The sequence below is a fragment of the Staurois parvus genome, unplaced genomic scaffold (genome assembly GCF_062004578.1).
Source record: "Staurois parvus isolate SC_StPar_1 unplaced genomic scaffold, SC_StPar_1.0 ptg000423l, whole genome shotgun sequence".
In the NCBI taxonomy this organism is placed as follows: domain Eukaryota; kingdom Metazoa; phylum Chordata; class Amphibia; order Anura; family Ranidae; genus Staurois; species Staurois parvus.
In genome coordinates, this window is record NW_028318219.1 from 2,875,482 (window position 1) to 2,901,668 (window position 26,187).

A 26,187-nucleotide genomic window follows, 5' to 3' on the forward strand; every position below is an offset into this window, starting at 1 on the left:
TCTGTAGAGCTGCACCAGATGTTGCACTCTCCAGTTTTAGTAAATCAACCCCCTGGTTTGTTAAGTTTGGTACGGAGGAACTCAGGTGGTCTGTACAAAGCCCTGACCTCAACCCTACTGGACACCTTTGGAACAGTGATTGAAAGTTATATTTTCTCCTCTGGCATCAGTGCCTGACTTCACAAATGCTCTTTTGTCTGAATGGGGACAAATTCTTTCAGAAACATTCCAAAATCTTGTGGAAAACCTTCCCAGAAAAGTGGAGATTGTTATAGCACAGGGGGATACTATTGTTTTATTGGCCATAGTTTTAAAGTGTGTTGGCCAGTTGTCCACACACATTTGGCTTTATAGTGTATTACATCCTGTATCATTTAAAATCACATCTATATTTTGGTCATTCTTTTACACTCTTATAAGGACAGATCAGCAGTGACCAGGGGCAGACTGACCATTTGGGAACTCGGGCACTGCCCGAGGGCACGGGGTCAGTAGGGGGCCCCATGAGATGCCCCTGGTACCTTTCATAGGCTTTTTTGGGTGTGGTTTGAGTGTGGGTGAGGACACAGGGGCCCCATGATCCCCTATTGCCCGGGGGCCCCATAAGTTGTCAGTCCGCCCCTGGCAGTGACATAGCTGCAGCTCTGCTTAGGATTCTCCTAATATTGAGCCACAATATTGAGCCTTATCAGTGTTTAGTTTCCAGCTCCCTCTCTTTCTGGCTAACAAAGTGGGTGCATGTCTTCTAACTATACCTGGATATCTTGGGGAACAAAGTACAACCTTTTTTTGTCTGATTTTCCCAGCATAGATGGTCCATTCCATGTTGCCTGGAAAGACTTTTTTTGGATTTGTTATTTTTAATGACAGATCCCTTTAAGGCAATGAAAAAAAGACAGACACCACGCAACGCTCCACTTAATTCATTTGTATCAAAGCTGTACGTTGTATCATAATCAATCTCCCAAACACCTACGACACTCCCATGTCCTCTCACGGATATGCAGATATAAAAAGAAAAGGGTAAACAGCAATACGGATATTGCTGATATAGAGATCAACAAAAACACACAGCACCTAGGTTATGTTTCTAAACCCGGCTGAGCATTCTAGATAGGTGTGATTTTGGAAGTCAGCAAATCGGAGCGGCAGAAGTCACCTTCCGGCAGATGTAGCGTTCCATGTGCCGTGCCGCTGTTGCTAGGTTAATGCATGTGGTGAAAACTGAGACCCTGAGCTGGGACAAACGTCCTGGGTTTGCCCCATCTACACACTCTAATCAATGCTGGGGCACCTTGAGAGGACAGGGCACTGACAAATGGTAGAGGTGACAACAGTACATGTAGTGTCAGGAGGGGGGGCAGTCTATTTTTCGCACGCACAGCGTACATTGTAAAATACTGAGGCATCGCAGTGTTTCTGATGAATGCAGAGGAGGCTTCGTCAGGATCCCCCACCCCAAAACATTAGGGGGTACAGGGGGGAGAGGAACGTGCGTCCAGGGTCCAAAAGCCCCCATGTTCTCTTCCTTTAATACCTCTTCTTCTCCTCCTCTTACACTAAAGGTCCATACAACTAGTCTCCATGACCCCTTTTACATCACTCAGGGGCACTGGCATCTAAGGGATCTGCCAGTCTCCGATGATGTGAGAGGGGTGTCAGATCTTCTGGAGGAGGAGGGGGTGGTGGTTTGGGAGACTGGGGTGGTCTCGGCAGCGGTGGTGGCCCCCTCAGAGTCTGTATCCTCCGACACTCCTGGCAGATTCTGAAATGGGCGCACCCTCCCCGACCTGAGGAAGACGTGGGGTCCTCGTGGAGCCTCTGGGCACCTGGGGCTGGTGGAGGGTGAGGTGGCGCTGGAGGGTGCTGGTGGGTCTGATACAGTCGCCCATTACAAAGGCGTGTCTCCCTGGTGGCACGGGGCGGCCGGCTAAGGGAGAGAAGAGTCCTTCCGTGCAGGTGGCGAGGCGGCCTACGGCGATGGCGAGAGCGGGAGGTCTTCTTGCAAGACACGGCGCTGCGAAGTTCACTCAGCATCTCTTGGCATACGGAAATCTGCAGCACAGGGAAAAAAATCATTAAGTTAAAGAAGACCTCCTCAATTGACTCTTTCAAATAAAAGACCTTAAACATATACCATATAGTCATTTGAGAAATTCTACAGCTCTGGCAAAAAAGTATCAGTATCCCATCATTTTCAACTTTCAGGTAAACTGATACACTACATTTGCATCTATATTGTACTTTTTGGCAGTCACCTATTCTTGCTTCTTTAGCTGACCATGGCCCCATTCACACCTGAGCGTTTTGTAGCACGAAGCTCCAAAATGCTCAGGGAGAAAAAATCAATTATTATCTATGGAAATGGTTCACATCTCCACTCCAAGTCACCTAAAGCCAAACACCTGAAGCTCATAAAAGTTTTGGAGCTACTTTAATAGCTTGATTTGGGCAGATTGGTACGGTTTGAAGCAGTTTTTTGTCCATAGAAATGCATTAAAAGACAAGATTTGCTGAGCTGTGAGAGCTGATTGGGGGGAAGGGACACACCCTCCTTCACACAGCTCACATGAACAGAGTTGAGGTTGTCAATCACAGACTGTGCCCTCCCTTGTCACCATATTTCTGTTGGTGTCAGGAAAATCTGTGAGAAGTGACTTATGCTGATAGCAGAGGATTGAGTCAGAAGAAAGAAATAACCCTTCTTGCTCTGGATTGAGACAAGTACACACTATAGAGAGATATGCTTTCTTCAGATTTAATTTCTGGGGTTTACAACCACTTTAAGGTAGCCAATTAATTTGAAAGAGTTGCCAATGCAGGGCAATAAAAGGGAAACCAGTCTTGCACCTTTCTTTTAATACAGCACACAACAATGCTTGGCACGTGCGTTGTGGTGTATTACAAGGTAGGTGTGTTGGTCCCTTCTGTACTTGTGCATTCAGGTGACATGAAATGACTACATAGATAAGGCATAAAGAGTGTCAAAGGACCATCTTAAGTGTTACTTATTAGAAATGATAAGGCAACCAACATGTTTTGGGAACCAAAAATCCCCCTTCAACAGAAAAGAAAGCTGAAGTTTAGTTTAAAAAAATTATTCTCTACAACTTTAGCTACATTGCTTACTGCTAATGAGGTATGCCCCATGAGGTGCAGGCTGCTAAATTCTATAGAAGTCTTCACTGCAGGGCTGCCCTTTCCTCTTCCTGCTGCTGCTGAGAAAAGTTATTTCCAGAGGCATAACTAGAACCTTCAGGATCCCTGTGCAAGAATTCATGAAGTGCCCCCGACCCCTGGCCAGAGCTCTTCCTTTCAAACCTGGTGGCAGAACACCAGGGCCCGGTCGCAATTACAACCCTTTGCAACCCTGGTAGTTCTGCCACTGGTGTGAGTGTTTTTTTTATTTTTGTTATTTTATTTTTGTATTATTTTTTCCCCATTGTATTTTTTTTTTTTTAATATTATTTTTTATAATTTCCTATAATTTTTTTAGGAGCCTCAATCACTGACTAAATTACATATTTACTGGTTCCTTCCCTGCTCTGTACTGTATCCTGACACATCCCCAGCATCAGCTGGCGGGAGAGGAGAGGGGGGGAACCCAGCAGTGCTGTGGGGGCCTACAGAGAGCACGGGGCCCAGAGGCAGCACAAGGAAGCTGGATATTAGAGGTGGCGGGGGCAGCATAGAAAGGAACCCATCCCTTCATTTTCCTCCTGCAGTCCCTGAATACCTGCAGGGGGGGAGGAGGGGGAGTAGAAGACATTCAGAAGCTGCAGGAGGAAAATTGCAGGGATCGATTCCTCCATATGTTGCCCCCACCACCCCCCCTATCCAGGTGTACAGGGGAGCTGCACGGGCCCCCTTGAGCATGGGAATGGGTCACAATTGCGACCCCTGAGACCCTTGTAGTTACTCTTCTGGCTCTTTCACTACTACACAGTCTGGAACGTGATTGGTGAATGGGGGAGAGGCCGATCAGTCACAGGATTCTCTCCTCCATTCATAGGTTGTGTTACAGACAGTGTAATCAAATAAAGATCTTTTCCCAATAGAGGAAGTGGCAGGAGGGGACGTATCACCCTCAGATCATCATTAGTGCAGCTGGACCTGAAGACATGAAGCTGTTAACCCTCACATCGCTGAAAGTTCAGCGGTAGGAGGAGGACAGGGTAGCCCTGCAGTGAAGATTTCTACAGAATCCAGCAACCTGCACATCGTACATGGGACATACATTTTTACTGGTAAGTAATGTAACTTAAACTGTAAAGAAAACATTTTTTTCAGCTTTAAGCAATGTAGCAAACGTATCACTTGTACTCAAAACAGAAACTCCTGGGTAAAAGTTTGACAGGAGAAAATAATCATAGGTGATTGCACCTGCATTAGTGGCCAAGTAATTCGAAATGGATGGCACAGCAATGCACCACACAAAGTAATTGCTGAGCAGTGGCTATAAAAGTGCTTCACATTTTCTGATTCTAAAGTGCCTTCAAGTGTTCCAGCACTTTCCCAGCAGATAGGTAGGTGTGTGCCTCTGACCATTTGATTGCTGCTACTATTGCCTTTTGATTTGTTTCTGTGTCATTTTATCTCTATGAGTACGTTATACAATCTACACAGAACTGAACTTTAGATATGACAGATGGAAAAGAGAAAAAAAAAGCAGAATGGAAAAAAATGAGAGTATAGAGAGTTGGATGACAGGATGGAGAATAAGAAAGAGGAAAGGAAATAATGGCCGTGTGGGAAGCGGAGAGCAGAACAGCAGAACAAACACAAGCGGCAGGGGACGGGAAGAGTGGGCGAAGAATATGCACTGACCCCTTCAGGGAGTCCGCTCAGAAAATCCAATGCAAAAAAAAAAGACCAAGCTTATGAAACAATAAAATACCCCATGTGTGCTCATAGCAGGGGAGTCTGAGATGGAAAGGTTTCATTTATATCTTATAAAGGAGTAACAAAGAGAATATGGAGCTGAACTGTATACAAAGTTGTGCATTTCATTACAGTACTACATGAACTAATCTGGCATATGCAAGTGTGATAAACTACAACTCAACCTTTCTCAATGTCAAAAAGGAAAAACCCTGAACTCACAAAAGAAAATTTGTCCATGAAATCCATAATATGGAGAAAAGTCGACTCAATAGTTTCAAGCACCTCCCACTCCTTGATCCTTCAGTTACGCAAGGTACCCACCCAGGACTGTGTGCCCACTGTACAGACTCACCATCAAAAGGAAATAAATGGGCCACGCAGTGATGTTTAATTCAGTGACAAAGGTTCACAACATGTGTTTCCGCCTGTCCCGTTCCTGCCTTTGGCTCAAGGAAGGGCCTACTCACGTAGATGTAGCACCCTCCTAGTTAGCTAGGGGGAGCTAGCTGATTATTTTTTTAGTTAGAAGGCTGAGTAGCAGCCTGGGTGATAGTCAGAGGACTCAAATTCTAGTCAGGTCTGAAAGACTGCAGATCAACTCACCGATACCTCCCCCTAATCTAGAGACTTGGAGAAGTCTCTAGAACGTAGTGGGTGAGGGTGAGGAGCTGGACTGCACTCTTGAGGCATCCTGGCCAGGGTAGGGAGGCTTGATATGAAGTCAGCATAGCCATAAAAGTGACTGCGCCTGCTCAGAAGCAGAAGAATTCAGGTAGAAGATGTAGAGAAGGCTGAGATATAGAGACATGGGAGGGGCTCAGTGGGAAGGGGCCTACCTCTGGGTAGGGTTGCTGGAAAAGAGGATCACTCAACCTCACAAGTCCCCTCAGAGAGGACCACCTGTGCAGCAGGGAAGGAGCCAGCCCAGCGGAAGGCCTGAAGGCAGCCACCAACCCAACAAGCAAACAGGAGAGGAAGAGTGAGTAATCCTACACCCCCTGGGCCAGTTAAGGGGAAAGGAGTGGTGGGAAACCTGACTAGCTCTTCATCCGGGACTGTTTCAACAGTGGCAAGCACTGGATCCCCATACCAAGGGATTTCCTCTAGATAGCTGGATGAGAAGAGGATTCATCTGGGGTCTGGGGTGGTACCCTAGGAGAGGTCTCCCAGAAGATTTTTGCTGTGTAAAGACTTGGACATAGTTGCCAGAAAGTTGTCCTCAATTTACTGTTCCTTGAGCATCCCATCCATCCCTCACTCCATCCAAGTTCAAATACCCCTAATAAAACTTAAAAACCAAGCTCAAGGACTGTTAACTGTTTCCTGTGTGCAAGCTGAAATGCAAGTCTGAATAAAATGCGTGTTGCCTGGCTGTGCAGGACTATAGGGGGACCAAAATATTCAGCAAGTCCCAAGAGGGTAGTGCTGCAGAGACATGAACAGGAGGAGCACAGGTGGAAAGTGAGGACATGTGAACCTCTGTCACTGGATTAAAATGTTTTTAGTACTGGTGACAAAATTAGTGTACAGTCTGTTTATTACCTTTTGGCAGCGAGTCTGTAGAGTGGGTACGCACTCTTGGGTGGGCACCTGATAGAAGCTGAAGGTTCAAGGAGAAGGAAGCACTTGGAGCAACATGGATCATTATTGGGTCAACGTTTCTCAATATTATAGAAAGATTTTCTTTTGGGAGTTCAAGGCCAACACAGACTGTGGCAGAATGAATCCTATAAAGACTTCTGATATTTCTTGGCAACTACAGGGTTCTCAGTTCTGCTCAATTGCTATAGAATTACTAAACAAAGGTCACACCCCCTAGAGGATTCTTCATAATAATTCTCAATAAATTATGGGGGAATCAGCCTAGGAGAGGGTGAGACCTTCCTTATGGATATGTGGGAGGAGCAATGTACCCCTAGAACAGATTTTCTCAACTTGGGTTCTGTGAGTTCCTAGGGTTCATCCAGAGGTTGCTAGGTGTTCCTTGAGCAATGAACATTTCCCGTCTCTCAGATTAGTAACCACTGATGTAAATGATCACTTTAGCTATCTGTGAGTGGAGGATTTTTCCCACTGGCCACAAATGTAAGAGGGTGTGAGATGGGGAAACAGCTCTCATTGTTTGAATACTGTTTGTGTGGAAGTAAATTCATGTTTTGACTGACATTCTGCGGTTTAGCCACAAGATGTCACTGTTTTTCTAACAGCCTCAGACTGCATAGATATTTGTATATTCATGAAGAGGTGGGGCTTTTGCAGACAGAGTTGGAGAGAACAGGAAGGAGAGAGAGAAGCCATGTTTTGGAGCATGGTGAATAAGGGGCCCTGTGAGCTGAGAATCTGATGACATCCAGGTGTGAAAGCGTCCCTCCGTAACCAGAGCTGCAGCTACGTGAAGTTGATGAGATTGCTGCCAGGAAGCTGATGAGATTGCTGCCAGGAATGCTGATGAGATTGCTGCCAGGAATACTGATGAGAGCAGAGGAACTAAGCAACATATACGGCGAGACCGCATGCTTGTTGGAGAGACATTTGTTCTGTTGAGACTGAGTCCAGGCCTATAGTTAGTTAGGGTCTCTGTTTGTGTCAGGCCACAAGTGTTGTTACTGATCATTGGAAGGACTCCACAACTTAAAGTGACATTTCAAATTGGAGAGCTGATAAAATCCTACAAACTCAAGCCATACTGGCGTTTTGCTCACAAGGAATACTCAGGCACGTGCTACAGGACCAGTTATGGGAGGGGGAATACTGTAGATTTGTGTAAGATTGTAAGCTGTTGTGCTGCACCGCAGGCTAGCCGATACCATACACCCATACACTGATTCCTGCTCTTTTAGGGTAATAACAGGTAAGGTGTGGCAGCTTAGTTGTGCCCACCAGTAGGTAAATTACTTCACTTTCTACCTTCATCCATCAGAAGGCGACGTACTATGCAGCACGGATGTCTCAGCCTTTGGGCTGAGTGTATGTAAATTTATTGTATGTTTCCAGCATTTGTGGTTGTGTTTATTTGCCACATCTAAGTAAAATTCTGTTGTGGCAAAAGCTGGTGTTGGGGTTGCTTTCCTCGTTCGTGACTTCACTGTATCCTGGGGAGCCCACCCAGGTACACGGCTTACAAGGGCACTCTTTGCAGTGACATTTAATAAACAGACATTCCCCAGTTTAGGAGTTCAAAGCTGTCTTCACTGGGGCCAGGATCTTTCCACTCTTCAAATTCCTGGCACCTTGGCATCTTGGCTATGGGATCTGGCTGTGTCTTCCTACTGTTTCACAGCTGGCTCCCTATTGCACATGCACAAGATTATGCTGAGCTGTTAGATTGGTCCCGCAGACACATCACATGTCCCAGGAGGCTGTGGGCCAATCTTACAGTGCAGCAGGAGATGGGCAAGCCTATCAGAAAACAGTACCCACTTCTCCACTAAAAAAAAATCTTCTTTGTCTCTATATCTACAAGCATTGGGGAGAAATTTGTTTTCAAAGTTCATAGAAACCTTAGCTATTCTGTTACATAAGTATCTTGGCAGCCAGCCCTTTAAAGTAAACACAGAGCTGATGTTTCTAAGCTGTTGACTGCTGACACCAATTTTTTTATTCAGCCACTTGAAAGGGGTATTCTGACCACCAATTTACAGAACATTTGTCCCACTGACTACTATTGTAATAGGGCCCTTCTCCACTGACCAATGTAATGGGTGACTTTTTCCACTGACCACCGTGTCAGGTTGCACTACAGTTCTTACCACCTGATTTTTTTCTTCAGGCCAGTATTAATATTTGCTTTATTTAATTTTTATTACTAAAAAATATTTTCCAAAAGAGCAGCCTTGGGTGTCAAATATGCTAAGTACACTACATTTTTATTTATTCTTAGACCTGCAACATAATGTGTATACTGATGTCTCCTGAGCCTTAGATATAATAATTATTAGCCGGGGTTTCCTAAGACATGAATGTCATTGCAAGGGTTCTTCCATGGTAAAAAGATAGAAAAAGCTTGCTCTAGGGAGTCTTTGTTGTGAGCATATTGAGAAAGAAAAATGTCACATTTAAAGCAGCCAGGGAAGCAAGAGATGGTCGGTTTTAAAGATTTTTACTGCGTGCAAAGAGCTTGCAAATAGTTTAATGTCCATAGTCTTGGCACAAGTGCACTTCAGAGTGACATTGTTATTCGAAAAAAGTATGGAGGCTACCATTGCTGGCCCTCTTTTGAAAATGCTAGTTCCCACGTAATTTATCATATATTTCATATATAATGGTCAATGAAAAGATGATTAGCATATTGCGAGACACCACTACAAGATGTGAGAGGGTCTGGAACCCGTGGAAACTCTATCTACGATCCCCTTCTTAATAATGTTAGTTCTGGTGGCTGGGTTTGGGATGTGGATGGACTGTATCTTCTTCACTAGTTCTATTCTTTTCTGCTCTCTTTTTCCTTCTGCTTTACTCTTCTCCACTGCAGGTATAGCAACCTATCCTTATTTGTAATTGGTTACATTGTATTATGAAGGTCATGCTTTCGTCATTTCCCGGTGCGGCATAAAGTGGGTATCGGTCTCCGGCCTACTTAGTCACCTTTTATTGACTTAGAATACCAGCTTCTCAGCCATTGCTTTGCTTGTTCTTGGTTGTTTAATGACAGTATATTTTGATTTGCATAAATCCACTGTACATACAGTGTACACATCTGTTACATATTTCCTGCAGTTGTGCCTCGCCTGCGTTGCAAGACTTTGTTTTAATCTGCTATCAAACGCGTACATCTTGTTACTCTATTGTTTAAAATTTTAATAAACAGAAACATAAAATTCTAGTTGCCTAGTTGTGTTTGAGTTCAATATCTTTGAGTCACAGCCCCAAAGCACAAGCATGCTGTAAATAATCAGAAAAGTGTCAGAAGTCCTTATGTCTATACTTTTTTCAGGTCAGGGAATCAGAAATAATTAAACAAGCATTAGCACTGGCTGCCATGGGGAGTACTGTGTGGCAGAGCTGTGAAGGCAGAAAAACACTTGACTGCGATGTACTGTACTTTTTCCATTTTGCCAACAAGCCTCCTCACCTCCTCATTGTCCACTGAACGTCTTGTTGACCAGACGAACTCCATAATGGCCACAAACACAGCAATGATTAGACCGCAGATCAAAACCACAAAGATACCTCCGATGTTCTCCATCCCCAGCCCTGTAAATTGAAAGCAAAGTATGAACAAAAGGGTGTTCTTCCAATCATTGATCAAAACATGGGAATAGCTGTATTAAAACCCAAACTACCCAAGCAACTAGAACATGATTTTGAGCCATATGACTGGAAATGTCTGCAACTAGTTACAACATTCCTATTACCATCCACTCCAACCTGATCTCCTTTGATTTGGGTTTTAGGTTATTGCCCATTGGTCCAATCTTCCCATAATGGTCCTCTGATTGTGTGTGTTTGTGTAGTTCTGGGGCAATCACTGCAACATGGCTTCTTCTAGTGATCACAAGAAGTTAAAGTCTATCTATCAATAGATCTATTTATCTCTGTCCTTACCAGGTAGATTCATCCTCTCTACTTGTCCTGGTGAACGTTGTTTCTGCAGCAGAAAACCAAAATTTTAGAGTGGTCTCAAGAATGGGGTTTCAGGGGAAATCTTTTGATGGGGACAACTGTGCTTGTGACACTTTGGAGAATTTTTTTCCCCAGCTTCTTATTGTGTCTCTTGGACAGGAAATAAGAGGAAATATCCCAGATGGGACACAAACTGCCAGGAATCTTAACCACTCCTTACTGTAATTAAAATAAAAACAAAAATTGACTTTACATACACTTTACAGCCGAATTCCAGGAAATCGACAACTTTGCAAAAAAGTGCAGGCACATGATGAGTTTATTCCAACCAGATGCCTGCCACATTGTGGGCTTATCTCTACTATTTATATCTGCAAGCTTTATTAGGCTCCAGCAAGATAGCTTCTGGAGCTCCAAGGCTGCATGGCTCTGGTCTCAGCTCCTTCATGTGTGCAGCTACTATGACCTAGCCTTCCTCCTCCTGCCCAATCACAGAAGCCTTTGTATTGTGTGAACTCAAAATACAAAGGCTGCTGTGAATGGGCAGCAGAGGGGAGGGTGGTTATAGCTGCTATGTATGACTCTCTTATGTCTTTATCAGCCCTGAGTGTCTCAAAGTATCCTTGGCAAAGCCATAAATCTGTGAGATATACATAATAGAGATAATTCCATGTGACAGGCACCTTGTTGGAGTTAAAGTGTTACTAAACCCCAGACCCTGTATTCACTATGTCTGGTCTCCCACAGTACACAGAACATGGAAATGCAATTATTTTAGTAAATATAAACTGCTAAATACCGTTTCTCACCAGCAGTTAGAGCAGTCTTGTGACTTCTATCAGTGTCCAGCCCACCACTGGCTAAAGCTTGTAGGAAGAGTTTTCATTCTGCTCTAGGAGGATGGAAATCCCTTGACCTCTGTCTGGACAGTGTTGATTGGCCCTGTGCTAATCACATGCACTCTCCCAAGAAAAAGAAAAACCTCTCTAGCAATACACACCAAACTAAGCATGTGCATGCCTACAGTTAAGTCTGGAGATGAAGAGGTGGTCCCTTGAAAAAGGGGAGGAACAGAGAAGAAAGGATCAAACAGCCTTTTTACACAATGCAGACGATTAACCCCTTAGGCTCCACCACGAGTATAACAAGCATGCTTTACTGCATATACAGGCTGATTTTAATGTTGTGGGTTTAGTAACACTTTAACTCATTGTGTGCCTGCAGTTTTTACAAAGTTGCTGAATTCCTGGAATTCAGCTTTAAAGCTTAATTCTGGTATTTTTTGGCTGTTGACTTGGATGATATGAAGAATGGTTAGATCAAATATGTATTGTCATCTCTATTCCAGAACCAGAAGTGAGGGGAACTCTCCTGAACGGGAACAAAGAAAGCTATAAAACATGACAGTGGTTCTAACCCGCATGCTGAACAAATATAAAAACATTTGGCTGGAGTCATGTTTTTAAAGGAAACCAAGGGGGGGGGGGGTTACTAAAACTGGTGCAATCAGAATCTGCTGCAGCTGTGCATAGTAACCAATCAGCTTGTTCAATTAAGCTTTATCAATAAAATCTGGAAGCTGATTGGTTTCTATGCAGATCTGCACCAGATTTTGCACTCTTCAGTTTTAGTAAATAACACCCCAAGGTTCATAAATAGATTACAGAAGAAATTCCAGTCACGTGACTGAAAATCACCCGGGCTTTAGTGTGGTCTGTAGCAGTTTCAGCTAAATGCATTCAATGACATAGGCACATGGGAGAAATGGGTAGCAGCCATGATGGTCTAGCAGCATTCTTCCCCTGTAGGACAGTCATTGTTGTCACATTTTCCTCTTCTGAGAACTACATTGACATCTGTTAAGTGATGTTTGTAGAGGGCAATGATAACCCCTAATATAGGTGCACTGCATAGTGACCATTTATTGTACTGTATGTTCAACATTATCAGTGTCACTGGTAAACAAAGGAAAGGCCTGATGAAAACCCTACTTCCACAGGATGTCATAAGAAGGACAGTTTGGTAAAAAACATTGTCACCTAATTTGATATAGACTTTGATATTAATCTTTAGAAGGGCTACTTTTAAAATCATAGGAACCTGTAGTACACCCCAGAGTCAAATAATGCACAAAGCAATGTAGGTAGGACCTTATAGTCCAGGGGCCCCACATACAATCCCCATTCTCCTGTACTAAACCAGGAGATACAATTGGTCAAAGCTGCCTGTAACTTCACAAGGGAGGATGTACCTGTAGGTGGTTGGTGTCTGACAGGGACTTGCCAGTTTAGAAAGAGCAAATGGCATCTATAGTAATCTTTACCAATGTAACTCATAAAGACGGGGGAGGGGGAAATGGGTGGCAAAGCTGCTCTCTAGCCCAAGACCCCATTCCGCTTTAATCTTTATGTGTTACATTTCAGGAACCTTAGATGCAACCATACACGGAGGGGAAACACAAGGCACCAAATAATAGACAGTAGGCCTAACCAGTGTATGAGAATTCAGTTGTATTATGATGAAAATTGTCAATGTGTTTAGAAGGTTTTAAATTACCCCGATTATTCATGTCTTACAGAAGAGGAACATACAGCCTAAGACTTACATCTGTCACTTGTCAATTGTGCCAATCAATCACACATGCTACACAGGTAATGACTATTCTGCAATCAACAGTCCACGGCTGTATGCTCTTCTTCTATAAGCCACGAGGAAGGGGGTATGTTAAAAATCCCAAAATGCGTTGGAACTTTACATTCACATCAAAAATGGGATTGTTTATATACTAGTTTTGCCTGCTGCCTTTTATTTGGTGCTCCATGTTCTTCCTCCCTTTAAGGATAGATGTTAAATGACTGTCTTCCCCATCAGGCCCATGTTGGTACATTGTCTGTGGGGAAAGGTTGGACAACCTTGAACATTCTCATGGAACAAAATAATTGGGCAGGCTAGATGACCTTGTCTGACTGCTATTGACCACAGAAGACATCAGAGGTTTCTGTTTGTACAGCATGAGGGAACTTTCACTGCAATAGGACTAACAGTCCCTGTATCTTCCACAAACATCAGGCATGAGCATAGAAGATTGGAATGGTGCCTGGATCCCTCTAGCTGTATGCCTGGAGTTCCGCGTTAATGTCTCATGTTTTTTTTATGATGAAGTCTTGAAATAGTTTCCAAAATTTCTTCAAACGGGCAAGCTCCAGCACACTTACAGCATATCTCAGTATACAATCATTAGATCTGTAACAGAAAGGTACATGGAAGAAGATGCAGGACAGAGATGATGTGAGAGACTGGAGTAGGCAAAAGAAAGCATGAAACCAAAGCTGAGCTGACTGGTTGAGAAGCAATATTGTTTAGCTGTGCAGTAACAAGCTAATGCTATGAGTTACCAGCATGAGACGGGGTGACAGATGATCCAGTAGAGGCAGTTTCTCTATTCCAGTCTGAGATAGCAAGAAGGAGAATGTGCAATGAGATTGAAACAACATGGAAAGATAAATAGAATAGATAGGATTGGTACTTTGGTTCTGAACAGAAACATGAGGCTACAAAGCTCTTAAGACCTCTGACCTTTGGCTCGATGGTCCTCTTCTTTGGGACACTTGCTGCCTTCCCACCACTTGCGTTTTAGTATCTCTAAGCGATTGTTCTCTTGAAGCTGAAGAATCGCGAGTGTGATCTCATCTCTGTATGGTGATTCTGAGGGAACAAAGAGAAAAACATGTTGTAATCACATTTTAGAAGTACATTTTCTAGCCATTACTAGAGTGCATAAATGCAGTTAGAAAGTAGTGGTAAACAAATTGTAGAAGATCACTGGCCTATGAGTCTGGGAAGAGAAATAATTCTTCTACCCTTAATCCTGCTGGATTGGGATTTTTCCACCAAAAGCTATCATTTGATAGAATAAAGTAGGAAAAGTCTCAATCCCCTGCTGGGTCTTCATTACTGTCTGTGACTCCACCTCCCCGCATATACAGAACTACTATGGTATCCAAGTTGTGACCACAAACTGAATTTCCTGGTTCTCCCTCTGGTGCTCCATTTTTTTCTATGGAGAATCCATCAGGGTACTGGTGTCATCAGCATTAAATTATTGTTGCCAGTAGACCCTCTTGGCAAAGCACCTTCGTAGAGAAAGGCTCACTGTTTAGATTAAAGAACCTTTGTCGGTCATTAATTTTGCACAATATTATCTAAAGCAGACATTTTTCGCTGTACTCCCTCCTGCAGAAATAAATATACAGTACATGAACAGTAACTTGAACATGCATGTTTATGCCTAGAGCTGTCAAAAAGAACCATGCCCAATGGCTTTTGTACATAAATATACATATGTCTCCTGGGAACTATGGCTACGTCTGTGATAAAACATGCAATAGTTTCTCTTATACCATAACTGTACCTACATACAGTATATCTACTTATAGCTACCATTTGTCCCTCAATTGGAGAGACTGTTGCCTTTTTAAAACAAAATCCCTCTGTCTCTACTTTCTTCGTTTTGGTTCAGTGTATGGACCTTTATAGAAAAAAAAAAAACTATTTAACCACCAAAAGTATTATACATCACTAAACATTTTATTCAGCACCTAAATCAGCCATTCCCAACCAGGGTTCTGTGGAATCCTGGGCTCCTCCATAGGTAGCTGGATGTTCCTTGAGCTGATCGACCTCTAATTTGTTGTTGCTAGACATGTGCATTTAGTTTCTACGAATCTCTGAATGGACATAGGAGCGAATGTCAACAAATGTGAAAAAAAGGTAGAACAAAATTAACAAATGCATTTGTTCTATTCGGATGATGTTACGTGATGCAATGGTAGTTTGGGCCCAAGCGGAAGTTAATTCAAGTTTTAAATTTGGTCATTTGGATAACAAATAGATCCAAATTTTGTTCCGTTTGTTAATTTGGATGCGCATGACGCCAGTTGAAAATGTCCAATCAGCTCATGCCATTTCTCTTGGTGGGTTGCACTAGCGTACACAAATATATCAAATACTGTATATAGCAATCTTCTGGTAAAACTGTAAATGTTTTTAGAATCCACCCAGGCCAAAGAATATACAGTATGAAATTAATGCAGAAGATACAAAATGAATTACGAAAACAAATTGGGTCAACATAATGAATATGACTAAATTAAATTCATCAATAAATGTTAGTATCCAGTTATATTCTGAGTATCTAGGAAAGAATCCAAGTCTTTTTTAAAGCAATCCAAGTCTTTTTTAAAGCAATCCACTGAGATGGCCAGAACCCTCTTGAGGGTGTCTATTCCACATCTCTCACTGTGAAGAAACCTTTCCGTGTTTGGAGATTAAATCTTTTTTCCTCCAGACGTAAAGAGTGCCCCCTTGTCCTCTGTGATGACCTCGGGGTGAATAACTCTACATTGAGTTCACTATATGAACCACTGATGTATTTATACATGTTGATCATATCCCCCCTTATGTATTATACATGGAGATCATATCCCCCCTTATGTATTATACATGGTGATCATATCCCCCCTTATGTATTATACATGGTGATCATATCCCCCCTTATGTATTATACATGGAGATCATATCCACCCTTATGTATTATACATGGAGATCATATCCCCCCTTATGTATTATACATGATGATCATATCCCCCCCTTATGTATTATACATGGAGATCATATCCCCCCCCCTATGTATTATACATGGAGATCATATCCCCCCCTATGTATTATACATGGTGATCATATCCCCCCTTATGTATTATACATGGAGATCATATCCCCCCTTATGTATTATACATGGAGATCATATCCCCCCTTATGTATTATACATGGAGATCAAATCCCCCCTTATGTATTATACATGGTGATCATATCCCCTCTTATGTATTATACATGGAGATCATATCCCCCCTTATGTATTATACATGGTGATCATATCCCCCCTTATGTATTATACATGGTGATCATATCCCCCCTTATGTATTATACATGGAGATCATATCCCCCCTTATGTATTATACATGGTGATCATATCCCCTCTTATGTATTATACATGGTGATCATATCCCCCCTTATGTATTATACATGGTGATCATATCCCCCCTTAATCTCCTCTTCTCAAGAGAGAATAAATTCAGTTCCTCTAATCTTTTCTCGTAGCTGAGCTCCTCCATGCCTATCAGTTTGGTTGCCCTTCTCTGCGCTTTCTCCAGTTCCCCAATGTTCTTTTTGTGAATTGGTGCCCCAAACTGAACTGCATATTCCAGATGAGGTCTTGCTAATGATCTGTACCGGGGGAAATGATATCTCTCTTATATTACCTTTACTAATATTATCTTTGCTATTTTGAAAAGTGGCAATGAAAACAGTACTTTAGGGGTTTAACTAATCCTTTTCTGTATTTGTATTCTTCACGTTTCGTATAACTGGATGCATGGCAGTGATGTGTCCTTTGCCTTCATAATTTGTGATAAAAGGGCCGAGCTTCATAAATTGCCTTCATAATGTGTCCCTCTTTCTCATTTCAGAAAATTGGGAGGTATTCTTTCACAATAGGCCACATGTTTTCACATAGGCTCTTCACTTTATGCAATCAATCTCTGGAAACGTGAATCAGATTAAACGCCTAAATCCCTTTTACCAGCAACTGAAGTTCTCTACAGAGAGTTAAGTTTTCAGCTGTCGAGAGACTACTGGCATGCAGTGCCAGCAAAGACCACCTGCTTCCATTGTATGCTTGCGCTGTGGACTTACTGTGAGTCGCTTTCCCGCTTGCGCTATCTTAATTACTATATTTTTTAGGGACATTGATGCACCATCAACCCAGATGGTCGAAAAGTTCCCAGGAAGAGTGGCCATCTGCCAGAAAGCAATTAATTGAAACAGCTTGAGAGGAAAGCAGCAGTGAAAAGAATTAGCATGCAACAGCCTCAGAACTGTAATATACTGCCCCTTGTTCCTTTTAAGTAGCATTAAAACAAACTCCCTGTCCCGGTAAGACTTTGCGGCTCCTGGCCTTGCAGCCACTGTGAAAGTCAACAATGATGTCGCACTTCTGGTAACATTTTTGGCAAAAAAAAAAAGTTACAAGAAATCTACATAAAAAAGCAAAACTCTTAAAGCTGAACACCAGGCAATCCGCTAAATGCACGGAAAACAAAACATACACTCACCGGCCACTTTATCAGGTACACCTTGCCAGTATCGGCTTGGACCCCCTTTTACCTTCAGAACTGCCTTCATTCTTAGTGGCATAGATTCAGCAAGGTGTTACAAACATTCCTCAGAGATTTTGGTATGACATGAGCTACTGTTGCCTTTCTATCATATCGACCCGGTCTGCCCATTCTACTCTGACATCTGGCATCAACAAGACATTTTCATCCACACAACTGCTGCTCATTGGATAATTTCTCTTTTCCAGACCATTCTCTGTAAACCCTAAAGATGGTTGTGCGTGAAAATCCCAGCAGATCAGCAGTTTTTTAAACACTCAGACGAGCCCATCTGGCACAAACAACCATGCCACGTTCAAAGTCACTGAAATCCCCTTTCTTCCACATTTTGATACTTGGTTTGAACTTCAGCAAGTGATCTTTACCATGTTTAGATGCCTAAATGCATTAAGTTGCTGCCATGTGATTGACTATTTAGCAATTTGTATTACCAAGCTATTTAACAGGTGAATCTAATAAAGTGGCCGGTGAGAGTATACGCGAGTTGTTTTACCTGCTGTAGAATTTATATTCCTGAGATTTATGAAGCTCTGCCACTTAGCACAGTCCTGTCTGGGAAGACAGGAGACCTGAAATTTCTAAGGTGCAGTTAAGTAACACTTACAGGTCTTGTCCCTTCCTCAGCTTGTGATTGGATGGTGAAAGGAGAGGCAGGAAACTGATGAGTTCATCTCTCTGTCACACTGTTTTCACCTCCTATCAGCATGTTCCTTGTTAGCACATGAGCACTACAGTACAATGGATTAGCTCTTTGTGCTGCTTCTGTCTCTTCCAGTATAGACTCTGCCAGGGGCGGACTGACAACTTATGCCCCAACTCATGCCCCGGGCAATAGGGGATCATGGGGCCCCTGTGTCCTCACCCACACTCAAACCACACCCAAAAAAGCCTGTGAAAGGTACTAGGGGCATCTCATGGGGCCCCCTAATGATCCTGGGCCCTCGGGCAGTGCCCAAGAGCCCAAATGATCAGTCCGCCCCTGGACTCTGCTGTACAGTGCACCTCAAATGCCAAGCTAATACATCAGTGGACCTCAAATACCAAGCTAAATTCAGGTACTTACACTGCTTGTTAATTAACACTTACAGGTCATGTCCCTATCCCAGCTTGTGAATGGACAATGAAAGGACCCACATGGAAGAAAAATATATTTGAAATATATTTTGAAAATATTCTTCCCAAATATATTGACATATATTTGAAATGATACAATTTTGGCCATATTCAACATATTTCAATTAAAAAATAAATAAATCACTTCTGTATGGACCAGGGGCGGACTGACCATTTGGAAACTCGGGCACTGCCCAAGGGCCCGGGGTCAGTTGGGGGCCCCATGAAATGCCTCTCATACCTTATTCATAGGCTTTTTTGAGTTTGGGCAAGGACACTGGGGCCCCATGATCCCCTATTGCCCGGGGGCCCCATGAGCTTTGAGTCCGCCCCTGGTTATGGACCTTAGATTGTACACCCCTTGAGGGTTAGGGACTGATGTGAATGTACAATATATATGTAAAGTGCTGCGTAAATTGACGGCGTTATATAAGTACCTGAAATAAATAACTAAATAGATGCTCCAACAGTAAGACCTCATTCCAGACCTTTTCACTGTCCCTGCCCAACTTTGTGTGTTCCAGCTCCTCCAGTTACATTTTCCATGATATAAAATAAATACTCAGCAGGGGAGTGTAAACCCCTCATAATGGGCACAGCAGGCACACAGACTCGGGAAATCATGATATCTCACTCTTTGGGGTTAAATTACTAAGGGCAAATAGGTCGTTCACTTTGAAGTGAAATTGCTCTTAGTTTGGCGAATGAAGTAAAGTAAAGGCTGACTTCCGTCATCAAGTTATGTGCATGCAAATCGCAAAAAAAAAGTTTACTAATAATGTCCTTGCACATGATTGGGTGTTGTTCACAAAGTGAATTTTCACGACATTCAGCAAGCTAATGGAATATTCCCTTGCAAAGTTCATTGCAAAGCAAAACACTTCTTCGCCATTAGTAAGTGAACTGGATAAAGTTCCCAAGGAATATTAGAAGTTATCAAGTTAACTTTAGAGCAGGGGTCTCTATACTTTTTAGTGCGAGGGCCACATTGTATATTTTACAAATATTTGCAGGCCAAAATATAAGTTTTATAAATCATTAAATAATAAATTATTAAATATGATTTACTTGGATATTGTTTTTAAATCAGCATGATATGATTCAGAACAAAAGAGAAATAGTGTAAGTAAAACAAAGCAAATCCCCCTTTGCATGAGAGTCCTAATCAGAGTTCCCATTTACATCAGAATCACCATCAGTACCCTCTTACATCAGAGTCCACCTTAGGAGTGTCCCCTTACATCAGAGTCCTCATCAGACTCCCCCCTATATCAGAGTCCTCACCATCACAGTCCCCCTTTACATCATTGTCCCCATCAGAGTTCCCCCTACATCAGGATCCCCATCAGTACCCTCTTACATCAGAGTCCACCTTAGGAGTGTCCCCTTACATCAGACTCCCCCTTATATCAGAATCCCAACCATCACAGTCCCCCTTTACATCAGGGGCCCCATAAATGTCTCCTTTACATCATTGTCCCCTTCAGTGTTCCCCCCTACATCAGGATTCCCATCAGTACCCTCTTACAGAGTCTTATCAGAGTCCACCTTAAGAGTGTCCCCGTACATCAGAGTCCCCATCATATTCCCCCCATATATCAGATTTTTCACCAATACAGTCCTTCTTTACATCAGGGGCACCATCAAAGTTTCCCTTTTCATCATTGTCCATGTACATCAAAGTTCCCCCTTCAGCAGGGTCCCCATCAGTACCCTCTTACATCAGAGTCCACCTGAGGAGTGTCCCTGTACATCAGAGTCCTCATCAAAATACCCCCTTATATTAGAGTCCCCACCATCACAGTCCCCCTTTACATCAGGATCCCATTACATCAGGGACCCCATCAAAGTTCCCCTTTACATAATTGTCCCCATCAGAGCCCCTTCTTACATCAGGGCTCTCATTAGTAGAGACCAACTGATCTGAATCCTTAGTCTGTCCATAGTTTGGAGACCTATGCTCTAGAGTAGGCCTTCTCAACCAATGTTCAATGGAACCTTAGAGTTCCTCCAGAGGTTGCTAGGGGTTCCTTCAGCTGTGGATGAATATTCTCCAATCTGATGGTGCCAGTAGAGTTCCAAGTCCAATGCCACTTGGCAGTGTCAGCTCCATGACACCAATGATCTTTTTACTGTCTATAAGAAGGGAATTCTTCCCACTGACCACCATTTTAAGGAGCATTTTTCCCAACGACCCTTGATGAATTTACTTTAGCAGGGGTTCCCGGTAAAATTATTTTAAATGTTCCTATGGGTGAAAAGATTGAGAAAGGCTACTCTAGAGCACCCACCAAAGGAAGAAAGTATCAATTTTGCATGGACTGACCCTTACAGTAACGGGCAAATGACAATTACGGTTCTTAATAATCTTATCGGGAAATTAAATTCACAATTGTGTGTATTTTACATGAAACAACAATTATTTTTATATAGTAACCAGTTCCATATTTGTTCTGCAGGTCTTAAACCGCAAGCATTGAAAGCCTTCAAAATTGTAGACCTGGTATTCCACCAGTTGCACCACAAGGGGGCACCAGCGCACTGTACACAGGCCAGTGTCTCATATTGCATCAATTGGCACCCATCAATCTGGCAGGCAACATTTCCTTCACAAGGGTGGCAGACTGGTGATTTGACTGCAAAACCTGACAGCGCAGGAGAAGAACAATGCCAGGCAGAGCGTACAGGTCACACTTCACCAGCAGTTACAATGAATGCTCGAGCTTACAGCAGAGGGATCATCAACGTATAAAAGAATGGATAGCTATGCAGCGTCCTGTTGCTTCTTTGGGGGGAGCACAGCTTCCTAACGTGCACCTGTAATCTACAAACACAAAAGACAGCCATTTTGTTGGCTATCAGCTTTGTAGCTGCTCTCCAATTTTTGTAAATCAACACCAAAGCATTCAATTTATTCTTAGCTCTACCAACACCAACGAACAGTAATTTAAAAAAGACTGGGGTTGATTTACTAAAACTGTAGAGTGCAAAATCTGGTGCAGCTGTGCATGGAAGACAATCAACTTCTAACTCCAGCTCAGGGGCGGACTGACAACTCATGGGGCCCCCGGGCAATAGGGGATCATGGGGCCCCTGTGTCATTGCCCAAACTCAAAAAAGCCTATGAAAAAAGGTACCAGGGGCATTTCATTGGGCCCCCTACTGACCCCGGGCCCTCGGGCAGTGCCCGAGTTTCCAAATGGTCAGTCTGCCGCTGCTCCAGCTTGTTCAATCAAGCTTTAACAAAAAAGCCTGGAAGCTGATTGGTTTCTATGCAGAGCTGCACCTAATTTTGCAGTTTTAGTAAATCAACCCCATTGAACCGGAAACCTCTGTGTCCAAGTACATGAGTGGTTGTGAAAGTGATTTTGCAGCAGTTATTTTTTTCTTGCATTGTTCACAGAGGGAAGTTGAGAGGCTGCAACTCCCTTCTTGAAACATTCAAGTTCTCCCTTAAACACACCTAGACTATTTTCTCATTGTGGATTTCAACCATGTTGCACCTTACAATGGAATTCTTTCCCCTTTCTCTCTCAGTTTCTTCTAGTCTTGAGAGATTCAACACCCCTAAATGAAGTTATATTGGTGGACCACTGGAAAGTCCAACGGTGGGCACTGCATTTGCATATAAAAACAAAAACTATTCAGGTGGACCCAAGTTGATACAAACTGCCCAGCAGAAGAGGCACTCTCGGGTCTTGTATCGAAGTAAAACAGACAGAGAAGGAAGGCGCTTCTAAGCGCCTGGATGTGACATCAAAATGGGAGCGGTAACGCATTTTGGAGCATACTCAGAAGGTTCTTCTTCAGACCTAAAACTGCCATCTTGGTTCCTGCGTTCCAACATTCCAGCAGCTGCTGGCTGGCCAAGTGAGCCCTTATCGATACTGATAGGAGCTTGGTTGGTTTTTGATGAGCCTGTACCCTTTGTTACCATTTAACTGTTTTTAATCTTATGTGTCCTACAGGGGCGGACTGACAACTTATGGGGCCCCCGGGCAATAGGGGATCATGGGGCCCCCGTGTCCTTGCTCAAACTCAAAAAAGCCTATGAAAAAGGTACCAGGGGCATCTCATGGGGCCCCTACTGACCCCGGGCCCTCGGGCAGTGCCCGAGTTTCCAAATGGTCAGTCCGTCCCTGGTGTCCTAATAAACTGCCTAAGCTGCTGCACTTAGAAGTGTCTTCCTTCTGTGTCTATTTTCAATGTCAGAGTCTGCTTCTATTGAATGAAGAGCTGCTCAAGTGCCCTTTTAGTTCCTGCATATCCCCCTTCTCCTAGGGTTACCAAGAATACCAGCATCCTAGAGGTCCGGTTCATGCAGAAGCGCCCTATGAACTTTTCAGTACTCTTGTATCGAAGTAACAGTCACACTTTTTGGTCAACACTTTGACAAGGCTTTGCTTTTCTTTCTCAATTGGGCATTAGGATTTTGGTAGGTCTTTTGGATCTGTTGATATTTTAATTAAGAGTCTGCTCTCTAAGATCCAATGGATACAAGGAGGAGGTTCCCCAAACTGACAGAAGTATGTTTAGCGGGGTTAGGAGAGCTCCATATGTATGGCTGACAGTCCAGTTTAATTTTTATTCCTCATGCAAGCTGCTAGGCTAGCCATCGGAGAAGGCCCTTGATCCATGCTAGAGATAAAATCTACTCCCAGATACCCACTCTCAATCCAGCTTTCTTCCAGTCCTCACCTACACAAGCCTTGGTCAAGTGGGATCAGTTAAGAATGGTGGAATTTAAAGAGGCTATAAAGCTTCTTAGATACCACCTAATCTCAGCCAGCTTTCTCCTCCACTGTGAACATAATTCTTTCTTTCCTTTTACACACCTGCATACTGATAATATCTGTTCTCACTGCCTCCTCCTGTTTCCCTATTACTTTTCTGTCTTCAACTTATTCCTTGTGGTCCTCAAGTTTCAACAGATGTCTTTGATGCCAGCAATTTAAATTCTAACTGGATGACATTTAGTTTGCTAAATCATAAACAGTTGCCATATTAATGACCTGGCACTTACACAAGGCTTTCTCTCTTTATCTTGGGAGGGGAACTGAGCTTTGGTCGAGTAAAGACAAGGTAAATATAGGCAGTGGGGAAAGGTGTCAGTTAGGGGAAGAGGGATGGGCAAAATTCAGGTTCACCTGAAGCCTCTTAAAACGTCAAATTATGACAGGCCATGCAAAAGCAAAACACCCGCTCCATGGGTTTTCACATGACCTTTGTAGAAATAAGCGAGTGTCAAGTTGGCATTGAGTGAACTTGAATGTTTGGTCTTTCATGAAAAAAAGAGGCAAGCACAGAGATGCTGGCTTATCTTGAATAAAATATTTTACATGCAGAAAAGGTTTTCAGTAAGAGCTGTACAAATGTGAAATGGCTTTCCACAGGAGTTAATTCTAGACAATTCTAGATTATTTCAAAAAGGGCTGGACTGGATAAATGCAACAAATATAATTGACTGGTAATATTTATTTTTTAAAAAAGTAAATGTTTGATCCAGGGAGTATCCAATAACTTCGAGAATCTGTAAGGAATTTTTCTTGTTATTTCAACCCACCTAACTATGTAACTACACTAAATAGCTAAAAGGACGTGCAGACCCCTCCAAATTATTACGTTCAGATGTTTCCATCATCAAAGGCATGTTCATTTCCAAACTTGTGGAAATAATGTGAGGAAGGTCCTTTACTCTTCCAGCATGACTCTGTTCATGTGCACAAGGTCGGCTCCATAAAAAACATGGAAGCTTCTGTAACCCCCAGGATTCCTTTAAATCCTGTTGTACCCTGAAATATTCCCAAAAATCAGCTCAATTTTGACTCCAATGCTATTTGTTAATTATGGTGAAATTTTAACACTAAACTACAACATCTGATGAAAATGAAAACTATGTACCCCATACTTATTTTATCCAGATTCTTATAATCCCCACCCTCAGACCTTTTTTTAAATTTATTTATATTAATGAGGATACAGGCCTCTTACCCACAACCCTAGCTGGTGGTTGTGGGGAAGAGGCCCTTATCAATATATATGTAAATAAAAAAAAAAGCAGAGAAACCCATCCAAAGGTTCCCCAAAACACATAGCGGACCCTTGGAGGGGTCTGTGTGTGTTTTTTTAAGAAGTTGTTAATGACACGTCATTTGCTGAAATGTTAAACTTTGCATATGGCTGGAAATTTTTTTCTTTGCAAATGTCGATGCTGTTGCAGCATTTTCTGTACATCATAGAGATGAGCCCCTTCATGAGCAAGACACCCCCCTCCACCCCACCCCAAGCAATTTATTTAAAGACATTGGGCATTTTTAATGGTTTAATTTAAGCATTTAAAAAAATGACTGTTTCTAATCGATCTGAATTTTTTTGCATTGGTATATGTTCCTCATCCCTGGCCATGCGGGATCTCCTGCATGGTAGGGGTTGCGGACCTGGCAACCTACCCTGTAAAAATAATTGCTAAGAGAATTCATGGAAAAAGTCGCTTACGAGTGACGGTCCATGCAACCATCAAGGGAATGGATAGATAGATAGATAGATAGATAGATAGATAGATAGATAGATAGATTCCTCAGCCCAGAAAATGGGCATTTTTAATTTAACAGATTTGGCTCCTATTGATTTCAACGGGATTCAGGTTTGGGATCCCAGGGCAGTTCAGGCTCATCCCTAGTTCTGATAAATGATTTTTTCGCCAGCTAAAGTCTTGCTCCTAATTTTCCGGTATTTTTCCCTGTTTATTTTTTGTATGGGCTTTTGATGCAGTCCAGGACCAAATGTTTACCCCTCCTAAATCTACCAGGGTGAAGATAGCAGGTACACTTGATTGAAACAGTGTTGCTCGTTGACTGATAATGCTGGCGGCTTCTCTGTGTGAACATTGTCAACATGCACCGTGAAGTTGGATGCCTGAAATGATAACAGTGCCGAAGCATTGTAAACAAAGAGCCAGCACAGTGTGCAACCTCCACCAAGCCTGCTTTCGGAACTTCTGTTGCCTCTGGCGTATTGGAAAGAAGGCTCCCCTCCCCCTCTTCCCTTTCCTCTCTGTGTAATGTTCACAATGCTGCCGCCGACTCCTGGGGGTTAATGCAAATTGTGACTCGATCAGACAGATGTACGTCAAAATTAGAGAAAACATCTCAACCATAATTTAGATGTTAACCCCGAGGAACGGCTTGATTTAAGCTATTGACAACACAAATGTATTCAGGGATTCAGTCGGGGAGAGACCGTTAAACCCAATACGCCATGGCAGAGGCTGTGCAGATCCCTTTCATGTCGAGGTAGCTGTATTAATCTGTGGTTTTCCACTGTCCACGCATTATTCTAAGGAAGGGAAAAAAAGGGAAATCAATAGCAGGGGATGACAGGGAAGACCAGAAATATG

At 42.8% G+C, this 26,187-nt stretch overlaps 1 protein-coding gene across 3 annotated transcripts in view; it reads right to left on the minus strand.

Moving 5' to 3' along the window:
* Nucleotides 1-908: 908 nt before the first annotated feature.
* Nucleotides 909-26,187, minus strand: part of GRIK5 (glutamate ionotropic receptor kainate type subunit 5) — a 535,332-nt gene continuing 510,053 nt past the window's right edge. For all 3 annotated transcript variants that reach the window (XM_089687354.1, XM_089687353.1, XM_089687352.1), the window contains 3 exons: nucleotides 14,023-14,151; nucleotides 9,956-10,077; nucleotides 909-2,055 (listed from right to left, as the gene is read on the minus strand). In XM_089687354.1, coding sequence (XP_089543480.1) covers nucleotides 1,600-2,055; nucleotides 9,956-10,077; nucleotides 14,023-14,151 — 707 coding nt within the window. In that variant the 3' untranslated portion in view covers nucleotides 909-1,599. The remainder of the gene's footprint in view (nucleotides 2,056-9,955; nucleotides 10,078-14,022; nucleotides 14,152-26,187) is intronic.